This window comes from Vombatus ursinus, unplaced genomic scaffold (genome assembly GCF_900497805.2).
Source record: "Vombatus ursinus unplaced genomic scaffold, bare-nosed wombat genome assembly UNPS02010320.1, whole genome shotgun sequence".
Lineage (NCBI taxonomy): Eukaryota > Metazoa > Chordata > Mammalia > Diprotodontia > Vombatidae > Vombatus > Vombatus ursinus.
The window spans coordinates 3878304-3903982 of NW_020950098.1; the positions used below are offsets into that span (position 1 = coordinate 3878304).

The following is a 25679-nucleotide window of genomic DNA, read 5'->3' on the forward strand; positions in this document are numbered from 1 at the left end:
CTTTATGGAGATGAGGAGTACAGCATCTACCTACCCAAAGCAGCACTGTATCTTGGTTGAGTATCATTTCCATGGTATGGCCAAATAAATAATGACTGACTTGACTTTGACTCCCCATCAAAGCTAATTATTTTAACTGTGCCCATTGCTTCTTGTCTTCTTGAGGGCAGAGACTACTTTTTGTCTTTGTAGCATGGTATGGTGCATAAAGAGCAGAGCTAAGAGTCAGGAACATCCTGCCTGTCACATACTGGCCATCTGAACCTGAATGAAAGACTTCACCTCTCAGTATCCCAGGCAGCTCTGTATAATGCAGAACAAGTTTCAATCTGCACTGGTTCAGAGAGTTTCCTTACTGAGATTTTCTGTACCAATGAAATCACAAGTCCAAGAGGTAAGGGGAAAAGGGAAGTAAATAAGCATTTAGAAAGTGCCTACTATATGCCAGACACTGTGCTAAGCACTTTATAAATAATATATCATTTGATCAGTTTAATCCCTCTAACTCCCCACCCACCCACTTTACCACTACCAAGAGTTTTTGCAAAAGTGTTTGGGGTGGAGGGAATGATCTTGACTGATTAGTAAATCAAGAGAAGCTTCATGGGAGAAGTACTGTTTGAGTTGAGCTTCAAAGGGATTTGGTAGATATAGAGAAGAAGGGAGGATATTGACTATTAATATTTAGTCCTATTTGTATCTTATCCCCAATTTCTAGACAATAAATTCCATGAGGGGAGACTTATCTGCAGTCTTATCTACATTCTATAACTGCTGTGCTTAGCACACAACACAGCAACCTGTAGAGTCTTAATAAACATTTGATGAATTCAATTATTTAATCAAATTTAAAGTATTTTTTTTAAATGAAAGGATCCCTCCAAAGAGTTTCTAAGTCACCACCTCTTCTATGAGATCTCCCCTGATCCTCTGGTTGTTTATGCTCTATCACCCTCCTCAAATTATGTTGTATTGACATTTCTGTATCTGTTACATCCCCCAGGAGCATGTTAGTTCAGTTCTTATTTTCATGTTTGTTGTATTCTACAGAATGCCTTAAACATAGGAATAAAGACTGGACCTGTGATTTCATTGATATAGGGAACATCCAGGTGAGGAACCCCTTCTGTCAGTGCAGGTTGGTTCCTTCTCTACAATTTAAAGAGTCAGAGTTATCTTGTATAGTGACTTGCCCATGATCAAACAACCAGTATTATACAGAGGCAGACTTGAATCCAGGTTTTCCTTAGCTTTCAGGTCAGATCTCTGTCTACTTCATCACAGTGGGCTCTCTCTCTCCTCTCTTGTATCTCTCTGTCTCTGTCTTTCTCTGTCTCTCTCTTCCTCTTCTCTTTTTTCTCTCTCCTTTCTTTGTCCCTCCTCTCTCTTCTCTTTTCTCTTTCTATCTCTCTTTTCTTCTCTCTCCTCTCTCTATCCCTCTCAGTGTGTTGTCCACCTCTACCATTGTCCTTCCACTCCCCAGTCCGTTATCTCTCTCAGCTTCACTCAACATTTCCCTTGGATACTTCATTTTAAAATATCATCATTTTCTAAAATGGGAAATCTTTTTTTTTATCCCTAAGAGACGGATCTCTGAGAAGTAGGATACGTTGTAAAATGAAGGTGATAGAAAAATAAAAATACTTGTGCATCCTTTCCCCTTCTCAACAGAGTCCCTCTTTTGCTTTAAGATGCAGGCCAGGTACCATTTTCTGTATGAAACTTTTCTTGATCACCCCTTCCAACCCTAACTACTAGTGCCCTCCTTCTGAAACCACCTTGCATTTGACTACTTTGTATATACTTGTATTTTTCACTTTGCATTTTTGCTGTATATGGACCTGTCTCACCCATTAAAATGTAAGCTCTTTAGGAGATGGGATTGTTTCATTCTTTGTATTTATACCTTCAGCACCTAGTACAGTGCCTGGCACATAGTAGGTACTTAATAAATACTTGTTGATTGATTGATTCTCAGCACCTTCACAATGTCACTCTTTGGTGTGTGTGTGTGTGTGTGTGTGTGTGTGTGTGTGTGTGTGTGTGTACTTTGGTGTAAGGTGTTGTTACCATGGAAGAATTGCAAAACAAATGTTTGAGGATCAATGACCTGGATAATAGAATGAGTGAGCATTGTCTTTAGGTGTCTAAAAGGGCATTATTTTTCTTATGCCATTTGATTTCACAGTTCAGGGCTCTCCCAGATCTATAGTTGTTCCTGGAAATCTCGGTCAACAGCCCATGTCCCTGTTTCCTTTTGCTATGAAGAAGTGAAATATCTTTTTTTCAGATGTAGAAATGTTCTCAGTATTCTTTGTTGTTTTATCCACCAGGTTGGATTATCCCAGCTTCAGGATATAACCCACATTCTGTCATTTGACCTTGGTCTACCTTGAGGAAATATTAAACAATGGGTGCTATTTTTAAATTCCTCAGTTATTTTCTGATTTTTTTTGATACTGCATTGATATAATTTTGCAAAGGATGATAGCTCAAAAATGTAACCAGCAAACAAAGGAATGCCCTCTGCCCAGCATGGTACCTTACACATAGTAGGTTCTTAATAAATGCTGAATGGATACTATTTTATTGAATAAGAGTGAAATTTAACCCAGCATTGTTAGGATCAACTGCACTAATATGAATTTATAGTCTTGTAATGCAGTCTATCCAATGGCTCCTTGAAAGTATGACTGTTCTCAACTCATGTCTACAAAATTATAAGGGAGGCTAGCAATTTTTTTACTTTCAGTCATGAAGGAAGTTAGCATTATATCTGTCAAAGCAGTGATAATGAGGCCTGGCTGCTCCCAACCAACATATCCCAGGGCAACCACCTGCCTTGGGAGATGAACTTTTTGACAGCTAATTTACATTAAAGTAATTGAACCATTAACACCATTGGAGCATGTAAACATATAAAGGTTACAGAGAATTGTATGGAATTCAGAGAACAATTTTTTAGTGTCTACTATTGGACAAAGCACGGGGGGGGGAGAGAGAGAGAAAGAAAGAGAGAGAGAGAGAAAGAGAGAGAGAGAGAGAGAGAGAGAAGAAAAAAATATATCAATAGGCCATATACCTCACTATAGTTCAAATTTCCACAACTCCTTTCCGCAGTTTCCACAATTCCACAATACACACTAGTAATGACTCACCTTCAGTAAAAACAACAACAACAACACTTTGTTTTCCAAGTTTCTTCCTATCAGATCTAATATTACCAGGGTTTCAATAAAATGATCAACTTGGCCATTTGACTATTGTTCAGTGCTTAGAAAACATCACTCTTCACTATTGAAACTGGTATGCTTTGAGCTCTACAATTAATCACAAAAAGGGATCATGAAAACCAAAAGATTAATACATTATCAATCTAAGCAAATGAACATCTATTGGCTCTTGACAGCTATAGTCTCTTTATACCAACACATCATATAGCTTTAAAAAAACTGTAGCATATTTTAAAAATGCTTGAAAGCATTGTTATTTCTTGTTTGGCTTGCCTACCCCCCTCATTTGCCGATAGTAGATAGATAATTTCAAATAGGAAACTCTGTTTCCTCTTCTCCGTTTCCCCCTATACCGCATTCCACCATAATTTCCTCTCTTCTCATATGTAGCATGTAGTCCATTGTAAAAATCTGCTGCTTTAACTTTCACAATATCTCCTTAATGTACCCCTTCTTTTTTGTTTCAACAATCTCAGTACCGGTTGGAGCTGTCCTTTGCTCAGAGCTACTGTAAAATCTACTTTTCTCTAAGATCAGCCCTGTTCTAATTAATCCTCATGGTTTTTATCAAAGCGGTCTTTTGCGATGTTTTGACATACCATACTTCTCTTTAGAATCAGAATGTCTGAATGGCAACTTTTTACGGTAGAAAAGAGTTGAAAACAAAGTAGATGCCCATTGATTGGGGAATGGCAAAACAAACTGTGGCACATTATGGATATGAAGACTGCAGAGAAACATCGGAAAACTTATATGAACTGATACAAAATGAAGTTAGCAGGACCAGAGCAACAATATACGTGATGATTATGGTGACTTAAATGCAATGAATAATGAAACAGCAAAAATCCAATTTGAATGCTGTGACATTATAATGACCAAGTTTGGTCCCCAAATAAGAGCTTTGAGAATGCACCTCCCCCCCAACCCACCCCCATACTTTTTTTTCCTGCTGAAGTGGAAGACTATGGCTGTGGAACATCACCTAAAATCCCAAATATATTGTTTAGTTTTGCTGAACCCTCTTCCCTCTCTTTTTTTTTTTTACTTAAAAGGGATGGATCTTTGGGAGGAGAGACATATTGTAAAATGATCCCTCATGTAACATAGTGTCTATAGGTGACCAGATCCCCTTAATTCAACTGGGTTTATAACATGTTGCAGATTTTCCATTATGCTTCAGAATGTTGACTATATTTGAAATGATGGTTAACAGTTTGGAAAATAGAATGTATGAGAAAAAGGTTAAAAAGCTGGGAATGTTAACATGAAGAAGAGAAGGCTGTGGGAGTGCCTTAGTAAATTTTCATAAATATCAAGATTTATTTTACAGAGGCTAGCAACCAGCTGTTCTCCATCTCTGTAAGAACAGACCAAGAGGAAATGGACTCAAAACTACATTAGGAGGGATTTTGGTTAGACATAAAGAACAATCTCACAGTAAAGGTTGTTTAACTCTGGACTGATTATCAAGATACTTGTGAAGTCACCTTCCAAAGAGATGTTTTAAAACATGATAATTAACTCAAGCTGGAAAGAAACTTAGAGATCATCTAGTCAAAACTCCTTAGTTAATTGGTGTAGAAACTGGCCCAGAGAAGTGGGAGAAATTTATGTGTGTGTGTGTGTGTGTGTGTATACAGACAAAATATAAATTTTATATATTTTATGCACACACATATACATATGTAAAATGTATATGTATTTGTGCATATACATTATACATGTATACATATATATGTATTATACATATTATCTGTAAGTACATATATAAATAGCATGTCTCTCTGTCAGAATGAGCAATGTATCTGCATTATATGAAATTTACATTCTTTTTGGCTCTAAGATTCTATGTTCCATCAAACTTTATATATTTATGCACATCTATTCAAATACATTTAAATGCTTGAGAAAAAGTGTCTTAGTAATGTAAAGGTTTAGTTCCTTTCATGAGGTTAAATATTTTCATAATAATATACTTAGCTAAAAAAATAGCACGCTAAATACTTCATGCCTTTTTTAAGTATACAATATCCGACCCAATCAGGAAAAAAAAAACAAATAAACGAAAATGATTTCACACTACATTAGCACAGACATTCATCATTCATACTATATAATACTATGAACACTTGAAAGGTCCCAATAAAGCCAACTATGGAAAGCAACTCACAGATCAGATTTCTCAAGGTACTTAATATCATTAAGAGGAAACAGTGCAGTGCAAGTGACTATAGTATGAATCCCCGTGAATACTAAGAAAACCCTGAGAATGTTCAGACAAGTATGATAAGATCATAATAGTGAAGCTCACATGTTTGTATTACAAGTTGAAAAAGGCTCAGTTGATCTCCATTGGGATAATTGATCTAACAGTCAAAGCAGATTAAGGTTACACATTGGAAAAAGTCACCATTTTATTGTTTATAAGAAACTACGGATTTTAATGGGTTTGAGTATCTCAGCAATTATTCTCAACAGACAGGATGTAAAGCATAAAATCCTAAACCTGGCTGATTCATTGATAAATTTTAATGGCTACAAAAGTAGGCTACCACCACAGGAAGACTGTTATTAAACAAAATACACAGAACTCAACCATTCCTCCAGTTTGACGGTCTGGAAATGAACACACTTAAAATGGAAAATCCAAACAGAATGTCAAAAATGTACAATAAACACCATTAAACTCTATACCATTGCTATGAAAGGAATTATAAGGGGTGGGGAGTTAGGGTTGGGAAAGAGACAGTTTCATCCATATATGTGGGAAGTATATCCAACTTCACAAGTCTAAAGATGGGAGGGGAAAATAGGGGATTGAAGAGAGCTAGGGAGCAAAAGAAAATCTGACTGCTTCTGCTCTTAAAAGAAAAATAAAACTGTAGGTATATAGTAGATTGTTGGACCATAAGACACATGAATTCATGCTTCAGTATAGTGAATATATTGTGCCACTTACCGAAATGTCAGCCTCCAGGGGGTAAAACCAGGAAACACACAGATGGCCATGTCATAAACTCATGGCCTCCCTCTCAGATCTATCAACTACAAGTGGCCCCAGGGCTTCAACAGCACAATAAAAAGGTCACTTTTCCATCAAGAAACCAAGGACACATTAGAACTGGACAAACTGAGTGAACAAAGACAAAAATGAAATTGACAGTTCTCCCTTATTATAAATAAGAAAATTATATTTTATCAAGGGTCTCCAACACAAATCAAGAGGATAAGAATCTTCTACAAAATCAGAATTATTTTGAAGAGTGAAAAACAAAAGATTAATAACGGTGTAATAAAAACAACATTAGCTAGCATTTGTATAATGCTTAAAGGCTTACAAACATTATGAGCTATAACCATACGATTACATGTTCTTCCACATATGGCTGTTCTTTTAGTCATTCACCTCTTCACTGAGCCTTTGTGATTCCTATAATAGGGTGCTCCCCAAAGACTGAAAATATTTGGATTGTCCAGGAACTTGGCAGATCTTCTCTTCCTTTATTGGTAATGTTAATACTTAAACTTCTAAATTATGAGACCTAGCCCACAAGCTCTGTTATTCAGATTGTGGAATATGTATTCATTCTGTGAAATAAACAGGAAGTGTTAGATTGAAGTTAAATTAGCAAGTCATGTCCCACTGGTTAACTGTCTGTCTTTAAGTTTTACAAAAAAGTTCTCGAAAGGAGTCTAGTAAAGAAAATTATTTGTTCCATTGCCAATACATATTTGTCTCTTATTTGTTAATTAAAAAAAAAAGAAAAAAACAACCAACAAAGATAACGAAAGGAAAGCTTTGCACAGGTATGTGACTAGAAATGAACAACACAAAGCAGGCCACTGTGTAATTCTCACATGGATCAGTGATCTCATCAATGTAGACAACCTGTCCATGCCTGTCTCTCCTGTGCAACTTGTCTTTCTTCCCATCAGTTTACTATAGGGGCCACCCAAGATGCTCTGGGCCTTCTTTTCTGCTACCATGCCAGGATACCAGTGGAACAAGATGACTGCGCCCCGTTACCCCTTACTCTTTCTACATGCCTCCCTCTCCCATCTGTTTAACTACACATTTCTCTGGGAGTATCCTTTACTACAGTTGTTCAGATTTCCTTTTCTTGTTACATTTTGTAGACTGCTCATACCCAGGATGTGCTTTCTCATTGCCTTCTTCTTTTTTAATTCCTTAAACAGGGTAGTCTTCCTTGATGCATATATTCATGTAATCCCACGAATAGCCTCTTTATATTAAAAACAAAGGTACGTACTTGTTTCCATCGAACTGAGACATGAGTGTTCTATACATATGGAATAAAACTAGTAAAAATCATTTTCTGAGAGTGTGAGAAATAGAATAATAGAATCTTAGAGTTGGAAGGAATGTTAGTGGGAATTTGCACTCCCACTCACTTCAAAGCAGGAATTCCCTCAACAACATTCCTGATAAATGGCCACCCAATCAATCTCTGTTCAAACATCTCAGTGATAGAGAACTCACATCCTCAACAAGGACACTCATTGGATTTTCAAACCACTTTAATTTTTAATAAGTCTTTCTTATATTAAGCTAAGTTCTGCCTCCTCAGAGTTCCTACCTAATGTCCCTAGACATTTCTTCTGGAGGAACATGTAATCAGCCTAATCCTTCTTCTGTTGGGTAACTTTTGAAATATTTGAAGACAACACTCCTGTACATTGTAAATCTTCTCTCATCCAAATATTCCCTGTTCTTTCAAGTACACTTCAAATGATATGGTATCAATTCCCCTCAGTTTCTTTGTTGTTCCTTGTTAAACATGGCACCCAGGTTATCTAACCAATGCAGAGTGGGACTATAATTCCTCTTTGTTCTGCACACTATGCTTGTTTTTATTAAGGCATTTTTAAGACCCACATCATGCTATTGACTTTATTTAACTTGCAGTTGACCAAAACTCCTAACTCTTTTCAACATGAAAAACACAGAAGTCAAGCTACATCTCCTCTACCATCTACATGTTCTGCTGATATTTGGATTGCAGGGCAGGACTTTACATCTATCCCAATGAAATTAATTCATTCTGACTCTTCCTCCCTACCCCCAGTAAGTCAATTCTGTCATTGAAATGCTTTATGATGTAGCATGAGACTACTTTGGAAAGCTGAATGCTTGCTCTAGAATTCAAGTGGGAAAAAAAGCTTTAATGTAAGGAAATCTATCTATGGTACTCCATAAAAGGGAAAAGGCTAGTCATGTAGTGAGAGAGGAACAAAAGGGATAAAAGCCCAAGATCTGCCCTGGTTATCACCCAGTGTTCAAAGACCCAGAAGCTCTCCAAACTGGTGAATCCTTCATAGAAGATTTATGGGAGTACATGAATGAAAATCAAATAGACTGAATGGATAAGTTGACCTCTATGCCATTAGAAGAAATACCTATATTAATGAGATCAAGGATCCATTAAAGTTCTAAATAAGTACACAATAAAATAAGTATACAATGAAAATAAATACATAAAATAAGTATATAATGATATAACCAAATCAGTTGTGGGGGGAAAATTCAGACAATAGAGAAAGGTACATTGACTCATGTATTTGGGAGTTTCAGGATTCCCTAATCTATGCTTTATCTATAAAGGACCCTGATTGATTTGGCTGATTATCCTTTATTAAATTAAATTATCAAAACCACAGCCTACTGAGCCTGAATTTCTGATCTATACCTTCAAAACTTGGCTACATAGGAGTTCCTTGATCCTAAGTAGTTTGGGAAACTTAACTGAAGTTGCTGGTATATACAAATGCTATGTTGGGGTGGGGGGCACTTTAGAATTCTGCCTTAGAAACCACTAGGGAAAGGGCCTGAGCACAGGGGCAGGACTTAAAAAATCACAGAAGATTTTCCTGAAAATCCCCAGGGTTGCTAAAAATTCAACAAGGAATATTTACCTCCCCATAACATGGTACTCTACACATAGAAGAGCCACTTGATAAATGTTTGCTGAACAAATATTGAATGTTATGGGGATCTTAAAGACTTCACAACATGATGCACTTACATACAAGATCCACTTCAGCTTTAAGACTCAGAACTGAATTTGGACGGCTAAATGGAAGAACCCACAAGAGTCACAGAAGCTATGCCCTTTGGCTTTGCTAATTTGACAGTTTTATTTTAAGTAGTTGTTTGATGCCTATTGTTTGCTTAATATAGCTTTTGTTCCTATGCCTATTGATGTTGCCTGTCTTAAATGATAAATTTCTGAAGGAGAGAAATGTTTCCTTAATTCCATCTATACAGCATTTTGCATGGCACCAGAGGCATCAGATTGAATGAGACAGCAGACACAAAGTATCTTCTTTGTAAACTTTAAAGTGTGATAGAAATGCCAATTACTATTACTACTATTATTAAAATGCACGTTCTTAATTACTGTTCTTTATTTAATTGGTTACAACTGTAGTACAAAGAGATGAAATAATCTATCCAAGATCATAATATAAGATTAAGCCTTCTCTCCTTCATGAATCCCAAGATGCTATTCTTTCCATTAAACTAGCCTGCCTCACTATGTTATTTTCAGTATAAATAAATAAAAGAAATATGTATCACCATAAATAAATATTTCACTATGAATATTTTATGAGAGAATGTATATAATAGATCTTAAAACACTACATAAATATAAGTTTTCATAGTTTATTAATAATTTCATTAATACATGTAATGGTTTATTAATACTAATAATATTTTATTAATATATTATTAAAAGCAAAAGTAGAATTAATTAAATTCTTTGGAATTTGAACATGGGCAATATTAAATTGGCCTTGCCGTCTTCCTCTTTACTCAACAATGCCACCATGGAATAAAATTTAAATAGGAAGATTCCTATTTAAATCTGAATAACACTGAAGACATATAGCAGAAAAAGCATAATTCAGTAAAAAGTCCTAGTAAAAAAGTAACAGCATACATAGACAGCTACACACACACGTGCACACACACACACACACACACACAGAGTTGTTTTAAATCACTTGTCACCAAATAGGCTAAAAAATCTAGAAAGTGACAGAGTTGCAGTAGTCTAGATAAATTAAATCTACAGATAATCTGAAAACCTCCTGTATGCCATTAGTGTCAATCTGTTTCCCCACCGAATCTTTTACCAGAGCTGCTAACAAGCAGTAAAATTATTTTGAGTTTTCCTGACCTCCTATTCCTGACCCTGCCAACCATCTGGTGGAGGCGCTAATGAGCAGGGAGATGGCCAAAGGGCAGGCAACAGGAGAGATGAGAAAAAGAATGGAAGAAATTGGATAATCTACAAACTGAATAATCAGTCCCCAGATAATTGAGCTAGTTGTAGCAATAAAGCTTTTTTTTTAATGTTTTACAACCATAAAGTGCTTTACAAGTATTAGTTATCTACAAGATATTCTTGCTCAGTAGGGCAATATTATTTTTCCCTATTAAATATGAAGAAAGGAAAAGATGGGTAAATTAATTGCTTTATCCAAAGGCATTCAGCTGTTCATATTATTCTTTAGTTCTAATTTTGAATATGGCCATTTAAACTTTGTGAAATATTATTTGATAGACAAAATGGCAATTATCAAATTTTTAATTCATTTTAAAAAGAAATTTTAATTTCTTAATTCATTATCCATGTCTAGCCATAGAGATTTAAAATAGAGGTGTGAATGGAGATAAAATAATGTCTTAAAATGAAATTTTACTATCCTTGAACATAGCACAATTGTTCTTCTCACTATTGTAAAAGATATTCACTGCTACCTTTCAAATTCTCAAAACTACTATGCAAATTTTGAATACTTTTTACCTGACAATAGTTAACAAATTTTAAAATGCTAGTAATTGTCAGCAAAGAGAAAAATAAATAAATCCTTTTGCCAGATTTGTGTTGAGATGATGACATTGTTAAACAAACTGGGACATTTATCTAAAGTACTTCTCTGAAAGCAATTTACTATCCAGCCCACCAGTGGCAAAAATAAAACAAAACCAAATCTACCTACCAGCCACCACATATTCTAACAAAATTATAGTTTTTAAAAGTCACATAATTATTGTCGCAACATGACATCCCTTACAAGCAGTTCTTGATGTGGTCTTTCCTTCATGAAATTCAATTGTTAGATATTACTCGGCCATTGTCAAATGAATTGGAATACAACAGATGAGCAGTTTAACAAGCTAGGATGCTGTTCATTTTTAAAAGTTTTTCAAAACATGAAAAATCAGCATTTTAATGTTAAAATTTCTTAAATAGATAAACTTTCACACGAGTGAGATGAAAGCCAAATTAAATTCTTACATCCTAAGTAGAATTTGTGTTTGCTTGTTTAATATGCTAGTTCTAAGTGACTGATTTAGTACGTACATTAGCAGATCATTTAAAAAAAAACCAAACACACACACTCTTACAGGCACTGTCCCTATAGGATTAGAGTTGGGTTTTCAAAGTATTGTTTTATCACTAATCTTTGTAAAAGGAAGGCTGAATATAAAAAGGCTACTTTCACTATTCTATGCAGATCATATGCATTAGGGAATCAGTATTTTAATCATTGTATGGTTTATTTAGAAAGCCTTATGCTTCAAAGAGAACTCTACTTTTTCAAATATATTTTTGTTAAGTTTCCAGTGGGAAAAATGACTTCACCTTTATACATTCCACTACCACTTCTCTTTATATCAAAGTTGTTTCTTCACTTGTGAATCTGCTACAATGCTATAGTACCTGCAAGAAGTACCTTTGGATATCCCTTTCTGAAGGCTAGAGTTATATCTGAGTTTAAATAGTGTGAGTGTTAGATCAGAAAATGTTAGAAAAGAAAGAAAAGATAACAAACATCTGGGGAAAAAACAGTAGAAATAAAGATCTAGATACACTTTTAAGGCTTCAACCTCAAAATCAAGTTTTAAGTTTCTCCAATAAATTGAAGCTTGAGTCCTTTAGAAGAACCACATTGGCGACATTTTCAGGACTTTTTCAATCTAACCAGTTTGTAATGGATTTCATTATAATTCCTTATACAGTCCCCTCTACCCTTCCCCCTCCCAATATATCACTCAAGTGTCTGGATTTCTGCAAAATGGGAAAAACAAAAACTCCTTGTTGCCTTATCAAGAAACCTCACAAGTTTAACTACCACATAAAATTACATCACCTTCCTGTATCACAAGCTCTCAAATGAAAGAAGGACAACTGACCCCGAAAAAGAGATGCTTGCTAATAAAAGTAATGAAAATGCATATTTTTAAATTGACGTACAGTACACACCCATTCACTAAAAAAAGGAAGAAGCAGTAGCTTGGGGAAGCAGCTGGGGTTTGTTAGTAACTTTGTAGTGATTGAAGTTAAGCTTCAGACTATAGTCCTTTGGGTGAGTTTCTGGGTCAACCTTAGTATCTTCTATAGTGCTACTTTTTTCCCATTAAAAACTACTAAATTCTACTTCAGTAGCATTTTCCCTCTATTGCTAATTTTCTTTCCCTTTAAAAAAAGAAAGAAAGAAAAGCTCTGCACAAAACATTGAAAAGCATCTCTTATTTCCATGAATTCATTGTCTATTGCCTTGCTTTTCAGTTTAAAACATGAATTGTTTCTGCAAAGCAACATCTGGTGATAACATTCTGCTGGTTAAGCTAGACCACCATTTTCTTAATTTCACTCAATTTTTTTTTCTCTTTGGCTATACTCAATAGATGTATTTCTAAACATACTGCATCACTAACTAAAGCATAAGATAGAATTCCCTTTGTAGGCAAAAACTGAGAATTGCCAAGGTTAACTGCCTAATTTGAACCGGCAGAAGTTCCAGCTACTGGAATTCTACAGCAGTCTGCTAACCAGTCCATCTCTGCACTTCCATATTGAAGGAAACAGCAAAACCACTGCTTTTCGGTTTGATAAACAACATATGACATAAAACCTCTGCACTTACTAGAAAGGGCTGCAAACTTGGGAAAATAATGATCAGATATAAATGTTTCTCCTCTCAGTTCTAAGAGAAATTAAGCTATTTGGTAGTAATTGATAATTCTTTGGTTCAGTGATACTCAGTGCAGATTTACTGAAGGCATGGTAGAATACCTCGATCAAGGGTGGGGGACTTGTGGCCTTGAGGCCACATGGTGATCTTCTAGGTCCTTTTATTAAGGGGATTTGTTCTGTGAAGTTTGGATTTTGTCAAAGGGCTGCACTGGAGGACCTAGAGGGCCACATGTGGCCTCAAGGCTCCAGGTTCTCCACCCCTGACCTAGATACTTTGTGGTACAAGCTGAGAACATAAAATTCGGGGCTTACTTTTGCCATTCCACCCAGATAAACCTCTTAATGACTTTAATGCAATCCCATTCACTGCATTCTGAGGGAAGGATAGAAGGGAGTCCAACTTTTTTTTTAGCAATATCTTAAATATGCATGTCAATAGTCCACTGGCAAAACTACGCCCTGATGTCTTTTTCCTACCAAAAAAAATTTCTAATCTCAAACAGTTTACAATAGTAATAACATTTTTCTCTAGCAATAATATGAGTTACATTTAGGACATCAAAAGACTAGACTTGAAATTCAAATAAAAATAAATAATTCAAAAAAATTCAAAAAAAATAATTCAAATAAAAAAAGACATGTGAGAAGAAACCCTATGCATTTCCTACCCTTCCTATTACATTAAACCATTACTACACACAATTTATAGGATATATTTTTTAAAAGTAAATAAGCCTAATTATTATTGTAGGAATAAAAATGTAAAACATTGGTTTCCAAACCATGAGCCCAGTAAATCCAGTGACTTTAAAACATATACCTCTAATTCGAGGAAATAAGTGAATGACATTATTGGAAAGAATTAAACTTGCTACAAAATACATTTTCTATGGAAAAGTCAGTAATTTACTTCTTCAGAGAAAGTTTTTTACCAAAGGATTTCACTGAACTTAATCTCTCACTATTACTGGCACCATATTCTTGCCAATATAAGAAGCATAAACCTGAAATACTCAGTCTATAAACAAATGCACAATATTCTTTTATTTCCTCTTTTATGTACAGGGAAAAAAATCTTTAAGGACCAAAACTGAGATTTTCAATAATTTACAACACAATCCTTTCCATTTTTAGTCAACAAGAAGCCACATCTTACTGAAGTCAATAACAAGAATGGCTCAGGCGTTCTCACAAAGTCTTGCAACACAAGCCATTCAAGGACATATAAAGTCCTTGATAAACTTCACCCAGCCTGAAGATCAGAAAAGCCAAGATTTCAGAGGCATAGAATCTTTATGTCCAGGATATCAGCAAGAAACTTTTAAGACAAGTTACTCCATGTTTTACTTCTTGAAAGGGTGGCAAAAAGAAGAGTACATCAATGAAGAGATTAAAAAGGTGTAACATAAAGTGTATAAAATGGTGTAACATAAGAAACTGCCAATAGGAAAAAGGTAGTGTTCAGGTGGAGAAAGAAAAAAAAAACAAGATGGATGAAGAAAATCCTAGAAAAGTCACTACAAAATACATCATGGACTATATCTTCTTCTTTATTATGTGATGGACCTTCTGACACTTTTCAGTGAGGTCCTCCTCAATTCCATTAGAAAGATGGAAAGAGGAGATATGGGAAATAGCAACTGGAAAGAAATATAAGGATCTATGGGAGAAATCACCTCATTCACTACAATCTTCAGTGAACTGAATGAATTTTGAGTGTCATGGACCCAAAATCTGAATATAGTCAATAAGACAAAAGGTACTTAAATGTGTAGCAGCTTTTCAAGAAGCAACACTTGAAATTAAATAAAAGTCATCACTCTCAGAAAATAAGTGTCCTTAGTCCTTAGTCTAAAGGCAGGAAGTTTGCCTGTGATATTTTCACTTTTGCCTTAACCCATTCAAAGATTCACAAAATCAGAAGGAAATGAAAGATAGAAATCCACATAAATCCACCTAAAGAATTGTATATCTCCTCCCACTGCCAATTGCCCAACATACACAAGATAATGAAGAGAGTTATTTCTAAGAAGTCAAAAGATAAGAAAATACAACTGGAATTTTATTACTTACCCATTTCCTGGGTCGGCCTCTTGGTCGTTTTTCTCCAGTGGCTTCTGCTTTCTGGGGGGAAAAGGATGAAATCCAAGTAAATGGTTAACATCCTGGCACTGTTTAGTAGTATTTGGACATGTGACATGTTTTCCAGTGTTATTCTATGTTCACTGATGAGCTGAATGGCTGGTTCAAAAGCTCTTTGTTTTCTGCCCTAATACTTATCTTTGAATAAATTCCAGTTACCCTCATTTCAAAAGAAAGTGTTCAAGAGAGGCTTGAACCTCTGTTATGAAATATAAAGACTATGGCCTTCCCTAAAGTGAATGAAAAGAAGTAAAAGTAATTGAGCATACACTGCTTGGCTCTCATTTCTTAATACATAATGAAAAGGTTTCTTCTTCAAATCTTTGATTGGATTATTTACAAAATCAAATATTTCTTAAGTCTTCAAGATTTTTTCCTCAAGAGTCTTGACTGAACAAACCATAGATACTTAAAAAGACATATGAAAAAGTTAGTTTAAGCATATCTATCTATCTATCCATCTATACATATATGTGTACATACAGTAGTTTAGGAGTATTTAGACATGATATGAATACATAAGTGGGCATGCAACACATATATACGTGGCTAATGTATGTGTATTTATATCTGCATGTATATTCACATATATGCATATATATATCCATATATGAGGGAAAGAGAGAGAGAGAGAGAGAGAGAGAGAGAGAGAGAGAGAGAACAGCGTTATGTAATAGCAGATCAAGTATTGAATTTGGAGTCAGGAAGACATGTTGAAATTCTTACTCCAGTGTTGACTAGATAAGTGACCATGAGCAAATTTATTCATTGAGTCTCAATTTCCTCACCTGTAAAATGGGGATAATGATTCCTCTAGCACCTATTTCATTGGATTATTGTGAGGCTTAGATGACATAAAGCATGTAGTGTGTTTTATAAAAAAAAACTCTATAAATGTCTGCTATTTTTATTAAACACATGAGCATTTCTTTCAAAAGGTAAATGTTCTTGAAACCATATGAGGTATGTTTTTGTATTTCTTGCCAATATAATCTACCCAACAGAGACTCTAAGAACTCAGGGATAGAGAAAAGAGCCCCCAAATAATCACTTAGTTTCCTTGACAGGAAAATTGCCATTCCCTGAGACAGGAACACACCAGGACCCTAGTAAATATTTACTTACAAAAGCAGTAACTGTAATATCATCAGCAGCCTTTGTTGCTATTCAGTCACATCTGACTCTTCTTGACCTCATTTGGGGTTTTCCTGGCAAAGATACTGGAGTAATTACTATTTTACAGATGAGGAAACTGGAGCAAACAAAGTTTAGTGATTTGCCCAAGATCATCTAGCTAGTATGTGTCTGAGGCTGGATTTGAACTCAGGTCTTCCTGACTCCAGATGTGGCCCTCTATCCACTGTACCACCTACCTGCCTTAATCAGCAGCCTTACTATCATCAAATATTCCATATAATTCTGCATGAAGTTTAATCATAAGCACTTGAAGAGAGTTTGTCTTTCTTTCATAGATCATCTTCCTGGTATCACAGTATACTAAGATCTTATCATTTTAGAGCTAGAAGGGACCCTCAGCTAGAAAGACTCCCCATTCATTTTTAAAAGATAAGGAAAAGGAGTTCCCCCAAAATGAAGTGGCTTGTCTTAGGGACTGGCAGAATTGAGAGGAGAATTTAAGTCCTCTTACTCTATATATAACACTAGTTTCATTTTATCACTGCCTTTGTCTTGACTGGTTTCCCAACAAGTACAATACTATTCTAAAGGAAAATGTAGAGGATACCAAACCAGTTTTGGACTGTAGCAGAACCAGTTGTCCACCTTTGCTCCTGTTCATTATGCCAAGCATGGGACTATGGTAAGGATGAATTTAGGTAAAAAAGAGCTGGAAATGCAAGGATCTAAGACATCTTCCCAGGTCTCATGATGGAAAATGCTATCCACATCCAAAGAAAGAACTATGGAGTTTGAATACACATCAAAGCATACTAATTGCTAATTTTTTCTTCTGTTTTGTTTTGTTTCCTCTTTCTGGTGGTTCCTCCTATTGGTTCTAATTCTTCCTTACAACATCACTAATGTGAAAATATGTTTAATAAGAATGTATATGTATAGCCTATATCAGATTGTGCACCATCTTGGGGATGGAGGGGGAGAAAAATTTAAAACTCAAAAGCTTATGGAAGCGATTGTTAATAAATCAAATAAATTAATTTAAAAAAGAGCTGGACATGGATATGGGCAAGGTCTTGTGGACTGGCTAATGCAAGTGGAGGAAGAAGTAGGACCAAATATGGATTGTTCTGCCTCAGGGGGTACAAAGAGAAAGGCCTCAGCCTTTGCTCTGGAATCTGTCTACATCTCTTCTGTAACTGCCCTGTCATTTTCAGGATGTCCTTGGATTGTATTCCTGAGCAACTCCTCTATGGAGAAATCATCAGTCTACAGAATCAAAGGTACCAATGTTTGCTCATGCCCTGAAATGTGTGACTCTTACTCTGCCAATTCAGTCTCCTGATAGATACAGTGACTTGGTCTCCAGTGGGCAGTGAAGTGGCACAGCTTATAAGAGCATTGGGCCTGGAGTCAGGAAGATTGGAGTTCAAATCCAGCCTCAGAGACTTACTAGCTGTGTGTTATTAGTGTTCAGTTGTGTCTGACTCTTCCATGACCCCTTGTGGGGTTTTCTTGGCAAAGATACTGGAGTGGTTTGATATTTCCTTTTTCCAGCTCATTTGACAGATGAGGGAACTGAAGTGACTTGCCCAGGGTCACCCAGCTAGTAAGTATCTGAGGTCAGATTTGAAGTCAGGTCTTCCTGACTTCAGGCCCAGTCCTCTATCCACTGCACCACCTAGCGACCCTGACTAGCTGTGTGACTTTGGGCAAATCACTTAACCTCTATTTGCCTCAGTTTCCTCACCTGTAAAATTTGAATAATACCCCCCAGACTTATCGTAAGAATCAGATGAGATAATATTTGTAAAATGCTTAGCACATTACCTAGCACATAGTAGGTGCTATTAAAATGTTACTTATCATTATCATCCTCATCCTCATCCTCATCATCATTATTAGTAAAGGTCTTTTCAGAATGTCACATACATGGATGTGGAACAGGAAAGATGCCTGCAGGCAATTTCCTAGGGCTATATGAGGCTCTAAAAAAAACATAAATTACTATAACTTAGCAAATTCAAAAATAAGATGAAAGTCATTTGGATAAGTTATAGTCTTGTAGAGGTTGGATGTCTAAGTATCACCAAATTTATCATTTTAAACATAATATTTCACATGTTGGTTACATTCAGAATATTCCTAGTCCTTGGGAACTGCAGTGTTTTCAAACCTTGCTCTGATAGGATTTCCAAATTTTCCAATGTCTACTGTACTATTTACACAAACCAAATTAACTTGAGACATGCAGTAATGCACACATTCAAATGCTTAAGGCAAATTATTAACCAGAGGAAGGGTACTGTCTCCTAGACAAGTGTTTCTTCTACTTGGTACCTCTAATTCCTAAATCAATCATAGCACTCAGATCAAAGAATATCTAACTTCCTAATGTTACATCTGCATCACATTCTTGGTATCATTTTCAAATACTAACAGCTTTTCCATATGTCTAGAATATTTTCCCAAAATTACAGTGCAAGAATTTTATGAACATAGCACCAATATGAAACAAATTTATGAGCTAAAATGTAAAACACAAAACTTATTGCCATCGATTTAAACTGATTGACATTAATACAGCTGAATGCACTTCCACAATATCTACATGGAAAAATAGTCTATGCTATCACTTTTAATTTTATAGCTATTAGGTAGTTTTGCCAATTACTCTAACAGATCAATTATGCCATGAATAATAATTATCCCCACTTTTTTTTATCAAACCTAATATAAATCCAAATCTTCAAGTACTCAAGATTGCTCTATGATTCTAGATACTTTTCCAAATCCACAAGAATGCCAGCATCTGTGAAATGTATCTAGAAAATCATTAGGAATCTCACATCTAACTCCAACTCCCTGGGGACGAATTGCCTCTTTAAAGACAGACTCTGGTCCCAGGAATCTTCTATAAAATCAATTTCCCATGGCAAATTCTCTTTTTCTTCCTTTGCAATATGCCCTAGATTTTCTCCATACCCCTGTTGGTTCTGGACCACTATCAGTTCTTTGAATACAGTGTGAGCTTTTTTTGTTTTTAAGCAGTGATTGAGATGGTTTCCCCCTGTAAGTGAAGCATCTTGTCTTTATAACAAGAAAATGATTTTTTGACATCCCCTATGATACTGAGCAATTAGTAATTTCTATTAGACTTCCCCACATCCTTTCTACATGTGCATATGTATACTTTTCTAGATAAAAGTTGTTGCTGTTCAGTCATTTTCAGTTGTGTCTGACACTTTGTGACCCCTTGTTTTCTTGGCAAAGATACTGAAGTGGTTTGCCATTTCCTTCTCCAGCTCATTTTACACATTGAGGAAACTGAGGCAAACAGGGTTAAGCGAATTGCCTAAGGTCATCCAACTAGTAAATGTCTGAGGCTGGATTTGAACTTAGGTCTTCCTGCCTCCAGGTCTGGCACTCTATCCATTACACCACTTAGCTACCCCTCTAGATAAAGGAACCTCCACTAAAATCTCATTTTGATGTCTAAGGAGGTTGGTACAGAGATGATCTCAGGTTGGCAAAGGCTTTATCAAGCAGAAGGGAAAGTCATATGGGTTCTACCAAGCAAGTAAGACTTTTAAAGTCCAGACCCAGTCGCACATCTGTTATTTATGGACCAGATAAAGTAAGGCTGGAAAGTCGGACTTTGTTGTTGTTCAGTTGTTTCACTCACGTCCAACTCTTAGTGACCCCATTTGGTGTTTTCTTGGCAAAGACACTGGAGTGGTTTGCCATTTCCTTCTCTAGCTCATCTTACAGCTGAGGAACTGAGGCAATCAGGGTTAAGTGGCTTACCCAGGGTCACCCAGCCAGTAAGTGTCTGAGGCTGAATTTGAACCCAGACCTAGTGCTCCATCCACTGCTTCATCTAGCTGCCCCTACAAGGCTACACACTAGGTGATAATTTTTTTTTTAAACCAAAGAAATTCAGGAGGATCAACTGCCCTCATTTGAGGAAATCAAGGATCATTGTTTACCAAAATAAATATAAAGAAAACCTTGTAAATCATGTTAAACATATAAGAACTCACACGGGAAGATTAGACATCATGAGTCAGAATAATGTCGTTCTGCTTTTGTCACCCAGAGGGTTTCTTTATTTTTAATCATCATTTTTATTATTATACTATGTTATGGAAATGCCTGTTTTATTCTGTAAATTAAAAATAAAAAAAATTTTTAAAGCCTAATGATTCAATGGTTGCTATAGTTCCTATACCAATGGACATTAGAATCTCTTGGTTGAACTCCCCATGAAAAAACATGAGATTTTTCTTTTAATTTTGTAATGCCTGTTTTTTATTTAAATTTAGTTTAATTTTCATTTTAAAAAATAACCATTGAATTCCTAAACAAAAAAAAATCTAGTGTAGCTGTCTTTGAGGTTTTGTGAAGTAAGCAAAATGATTATCTACAAACTCATACACTTACATATCTAACTTCTACTACAAGTAATTATTTTGCAATGTCCCAGTAGTTTCCTGGGGCAAGAGGACAACTGAGTAGCCTTTTACCTTTCTCCTCTATTCTCATATTTTGAAACTGGGCTCTACTACATGGAGTTCTTTTGGTGATGATAGCTTTTGGCTGTCCAAAAACATGTTCCTATGTTTAAGATGTAGACATAAGAGCCAAGGTTGAATTGAACCTGGTAGGAAAATAGACTCATTTCAATGAAGGCTGACTCACACCATATATGACTCTTTGAGACACCTGATGTCATTACAGGTCAAGACAGCAAATGACAAATTTTCTTTGAAGTCAATTCATTTTGTACTAGGCTATATAGAATGTATGTGGCTTTAAAAAAAAGGGAACTATTCAATAAGTCTTTTGGCTAATGCCCACTAAGTTACAAGCATGTATTGAAGTTCTTGAGAGAGAAATAGTATCTGATTTAATCTACCAAAGCAATTGTCATATTACATAATTTACCCAGTGGCTAATTCCACTGATATGTGCACTCAAGCACCTCCTTTATGATGTCTGGGTTCCAGGACTAAACATGCCCTAAGAGTTTTTGTATGTAGTTGTTATCTTTCAAGGGACATTAAGAGAATCATAGAATTACAGATGAGTTTATCCTGGTATAGCTGAATCCATGTAATAATTGAACTGTGCTATAAAAGGGTTTCAATGCATTTTAAAGTCAGAGAAAGCAAACCCCACAAAGAGAGGACCTGACCTGAAATTACTGAGGCCAGACTTTCTTTATCTAGGCAAATATGATGACTTCTAAGTGAGAATCCTATTGACAATGAACCTATTCAAAAACAAAACTCATACCACTAACTAGAGGACAAAATATCATGATTATCACTCAGACTTGTTAAAAAAGCAAACTTGCTGTTTAGCAGTTCAGACCAATGTTACATGTAAATTGAAACTCCCTCATGAGACTGCTTCTTAATGAAATGCTTTAGTTATCCTCTATGACTAACTCTGTTAGAGGTTTGAAACCTTTATCTTTTAGTCATTCTATAAGCTGTGCAAGGGCCACCAAAATAGTGGTATTTACAAATAAACATGCCTGGAAATCTAACTGATCATAAGATTAGTTCTTATATTCATTGCTACATTAAATGCTTCCCAAGATATTGCTGTTCAAAGAAAGGTTCTTTACTAGTAACTAAGTCTATACTCCAACCTCTCATTACATTTAATTCTATGATACAAATTTTCTCTTTTGAAAGGGAAATGGGAATTTTGCCTTTTAAAGAATCACATTTTTAGGAGAGTTTTAGAATTCTGCAGATGCCCACAGGCTTTACACATCTTTCCCTTTTATTCATCTCTTTCTTCATGTTTTTCTCTTTTTGTTTTACACTTCAAAATTTAATGCTTTGGGAAGCAAGTCTGGGGGAGAGGGACTTACCTACAGATGAAATGACAATGCATTATACTAGAATAAGTTTTTGAAATTGAGGTTCTAAGATACAATGTGCATAAAAGCAATAGGTTAGGAAATAAAATAGACTTTTTGGCAAATTTATCTTTAATGTGTAAATATTTGAAACCATGTTACTATTATCTTTGATTATCATATTGTTAGAATTTCCAATCTTATTCTACCCTTGGAGGGGATAGAAATTTTTCGAAGTGGAAAGGCAGCTTTGACGTCCTCTGGTCAAACCTTTTGGTTTTATAGATTAGGAAACATAACTTCAGGAAAAACAATACATTGACAACTCTGAAAAGACAAACATTGAAAGACTTAAGTACTTTGATCAATGCACTGACCAACCATGGTCCCTGGGACCCATGATGAAGCATGGTACCCACTGCCTGACAGAAAGGTGACAGACTCAAGATTCAAAATGAGACTCACATTTTAGAACATGACCTTTGTGAGAATTATAACACATGATTATGCATATTCATTACAAGGCTTTTCTTTTTTCTTTTCTTCAAGGAGGAGAGGGAAAAAGAGAAAATAAATCTTTGATCATTAAAAAAAATAAAATAAAGCCTCTTTAAAAAAAATAAAACCAGTACACTTTCTATTCTTACACAGGAAGGAAAGAAGCCTGGGGGTGCAGATAATCCACTCTCCACTCCTATAAACTGATAGAGGACTACATCCCAAACCCTATCCTGAAATTCAAAGACAAAGTAAGAATACTTGCTTACATACCTCATCAAACATTTTCTCAAGTTCAAGCTTGTCCTATACTCGCATATCTTAAAATATAAAATTTCTAAACAGAAAGATGTTAGAATAAAGTAATAGGAGAAAAAATAATTTCCAGTGGGGAAATATAATAGCCAAAATGAAAGCATGTCAGTAACTACAACAAATATTTGAAGGAAGCTTCAGTAGAAAAGTCTACAAAGGGTATTTTCTTTCTTCTTCGGGTAATCATTTCAAATTATAAAGAGCCTAATTTGTCTGTTAAAGCAAAACATTACCATAACTGGAAAGTAAATATTGAATGGATCATTGTTTTAGACTAATGTTAGACACAATTTATTGCTTTTGTCAAACATTTCCTTCCCCAGTCTTATCTTTCTCACTCCCCACCCCCTAGATCAACTCAACTTCTCAACATAATTTAAATATGTTACAAAAATCTTTATGTCACAGAAAGTTAGCCAGCACATCTTTTGTTATGTAAATTTTGAGAACATCTTACAATTCCTTGCATTTTATAGTCAATGTTTAAAAAAATGTTGTCAGTTTTCAGTATAAAAAAAGCTTATATCTCATCATCTAACATAACATATATATAATTAATATCATAAAGCCAGATCTATATGGCTTCATGATATAAATATCACTATCTCATCAAAATATCAAACTTAATACTGAGTAAGAAAAGTGAAAGGTTCATCAGAATTGAGAATGATCAAAAAAGAGAAAAGATAATCAGAATTAAAATTTTAACCCAACTCCTCCACTCTCTACCTTTTTCTTTTAAAAGCAAAATAGTGAATAATAATGACATTTCTCAAAGGCAACTTTCTAAGCAAAGCCTCTGAGATTAGCATGTAACTAGTAGAATGTTCACATCACACCTGGATAAACCAAATAGAAAGTATCATTCAAAAACTTGGAGAGGGGCATTTAAACAAAAACCAGTCACAAATACAGTTAATGCTCCATTTAATGAGTCATTGTTCACCATTAGCTCCTTCCTAACGGTTAAGAGATCCATAGCTGATAACACGGAAGCAAAGGCAGACAGTCCAGTGGAATTTGGATGGCCCATTACCACCCATGCAGTTCCAAGAGGGCTCTGAAACAGCATTAAGTCAATTAACAAAGACAAGACCACAGGTATGAATAATTTAACTGACATAAAATGCTCTTTGGCATTGATCTCTCATCAAGTAAGAACCCAAATGCAACATAATCGCAATCTTGTATACCCTATCTCCTCCGCAAAATGATCTGCAGAGACCTCAAGATAAAAATCTATCAGTGGTATAGGTCAGTCAAAGTAATTGAGAGCTTTCAGAAAAGAGGCTGTTGTTAACTCTCGTGAAGAGAAATAAAACAACAGGGTTTCCCCTAACTAGTTACTTTCTAAAACAATGATAATGCATTTGTTTCTTCCTTAGTTTGAACATAATCTCTAGTTCAGAGATAGAAACGGGTGTGGGGCAAAGATGACGTCAACTAGACTTAATGGTACACTGAAGATGTGCCTACATTCCCAAAAAGGAGTCATTATGAAGCAATTATGCCAATAATTCATGCCAAAATGTGCAAACAATAGTGGGGAAAGTTCCCTTTGGGGACTTTAATGATTTAAATTCTGGCCTTTTCCTTGGAAATGTAGACAGAGATATGGAAACACCTCCCTCTGCACCACCCCCCCTCACTGTAAGATTAACATGCCTTATACTTTCTGGAAGAATAAAACTAAAACTCTTAATAGCATAGTACCTATATTTGGGACAGGAACAGAATTATTAAAAGCTCCAAGTCATCTTCCTTGAATTTGCTAACAAACAAGATTCTGGTTATTCTCTTTGCTGCCTGCCTCTCTATCCTTTGAAATGTCTCCTGATTGTAGTCATCAAATAGATTTTTAGGTTTGTCTGAAGTGACCAGTTAGGAAGAAAAAAAAATCTGTCCTAAAATAGTTGTGGAGGGTTGGTAATAATCTATAAAATACTGTTTACAGTTCAAGATCTAGAATTAGTGTGGAATGAGTATTAACAAAAAGCACAAGTCTAACTTTCCAGTGTATAATTGATATTTGGGTTTAAATGAAGTCAGGACATAGGCAATTGCATAGACAATTCAAGGGGAAGGGGGAAAGGAAAGGAACAAGCACTTATGTAATACCTACTACATGCCAGGCATTGTGCTGAGCACTCTACAAAAAAGAAAAAACATACATTTTACCTGGATGAGCATGGCTTCCATTCTCCACGGTGCTTCTAAGAACAGAACTGACCAAAATATCAAAGTCCAATCGGTTTCTCTCACCTTGAGGCCTCCTAAATATTTAACTTCCTTCCAAATAAAATTTAATTAAACCTTAGAGAAAGGTTTTCAAAAGTGCTGGAGTGACCATCAGCTTTTGATCTAAAAAAATTGTTCATTTATACACTAAATATTTACAAGTGACCATCTGATGTTCTTTATTGTGATTAAGAAGTCACAAAAAAACCCCTAACTTCTGAATAACATTGC

General features: G+C 35.4%; 1 protein-coding gene across 1 annotated transcript in view; it reads right to left on the reverse strand.

Annotated features, from left to right (window-relative positions):
* Positions 1-25679, reverse strand: part of HMGA2 (high mobility group AT-hook 2) — a 199699-nt gene that overhangs the window by 167340 nt on the left and 6680 nt on the right. Inside the window, exon 3 of the mRNA XM_027854148.1 lies at positions 15320-15370. Within this exon, the coding sequence (XP_027709949.1) occupies positions 15320-15370 (51 nt within the window). The remainder of the gene's footprint in view (positions 1-15319; positions 15371-25679) is intronic.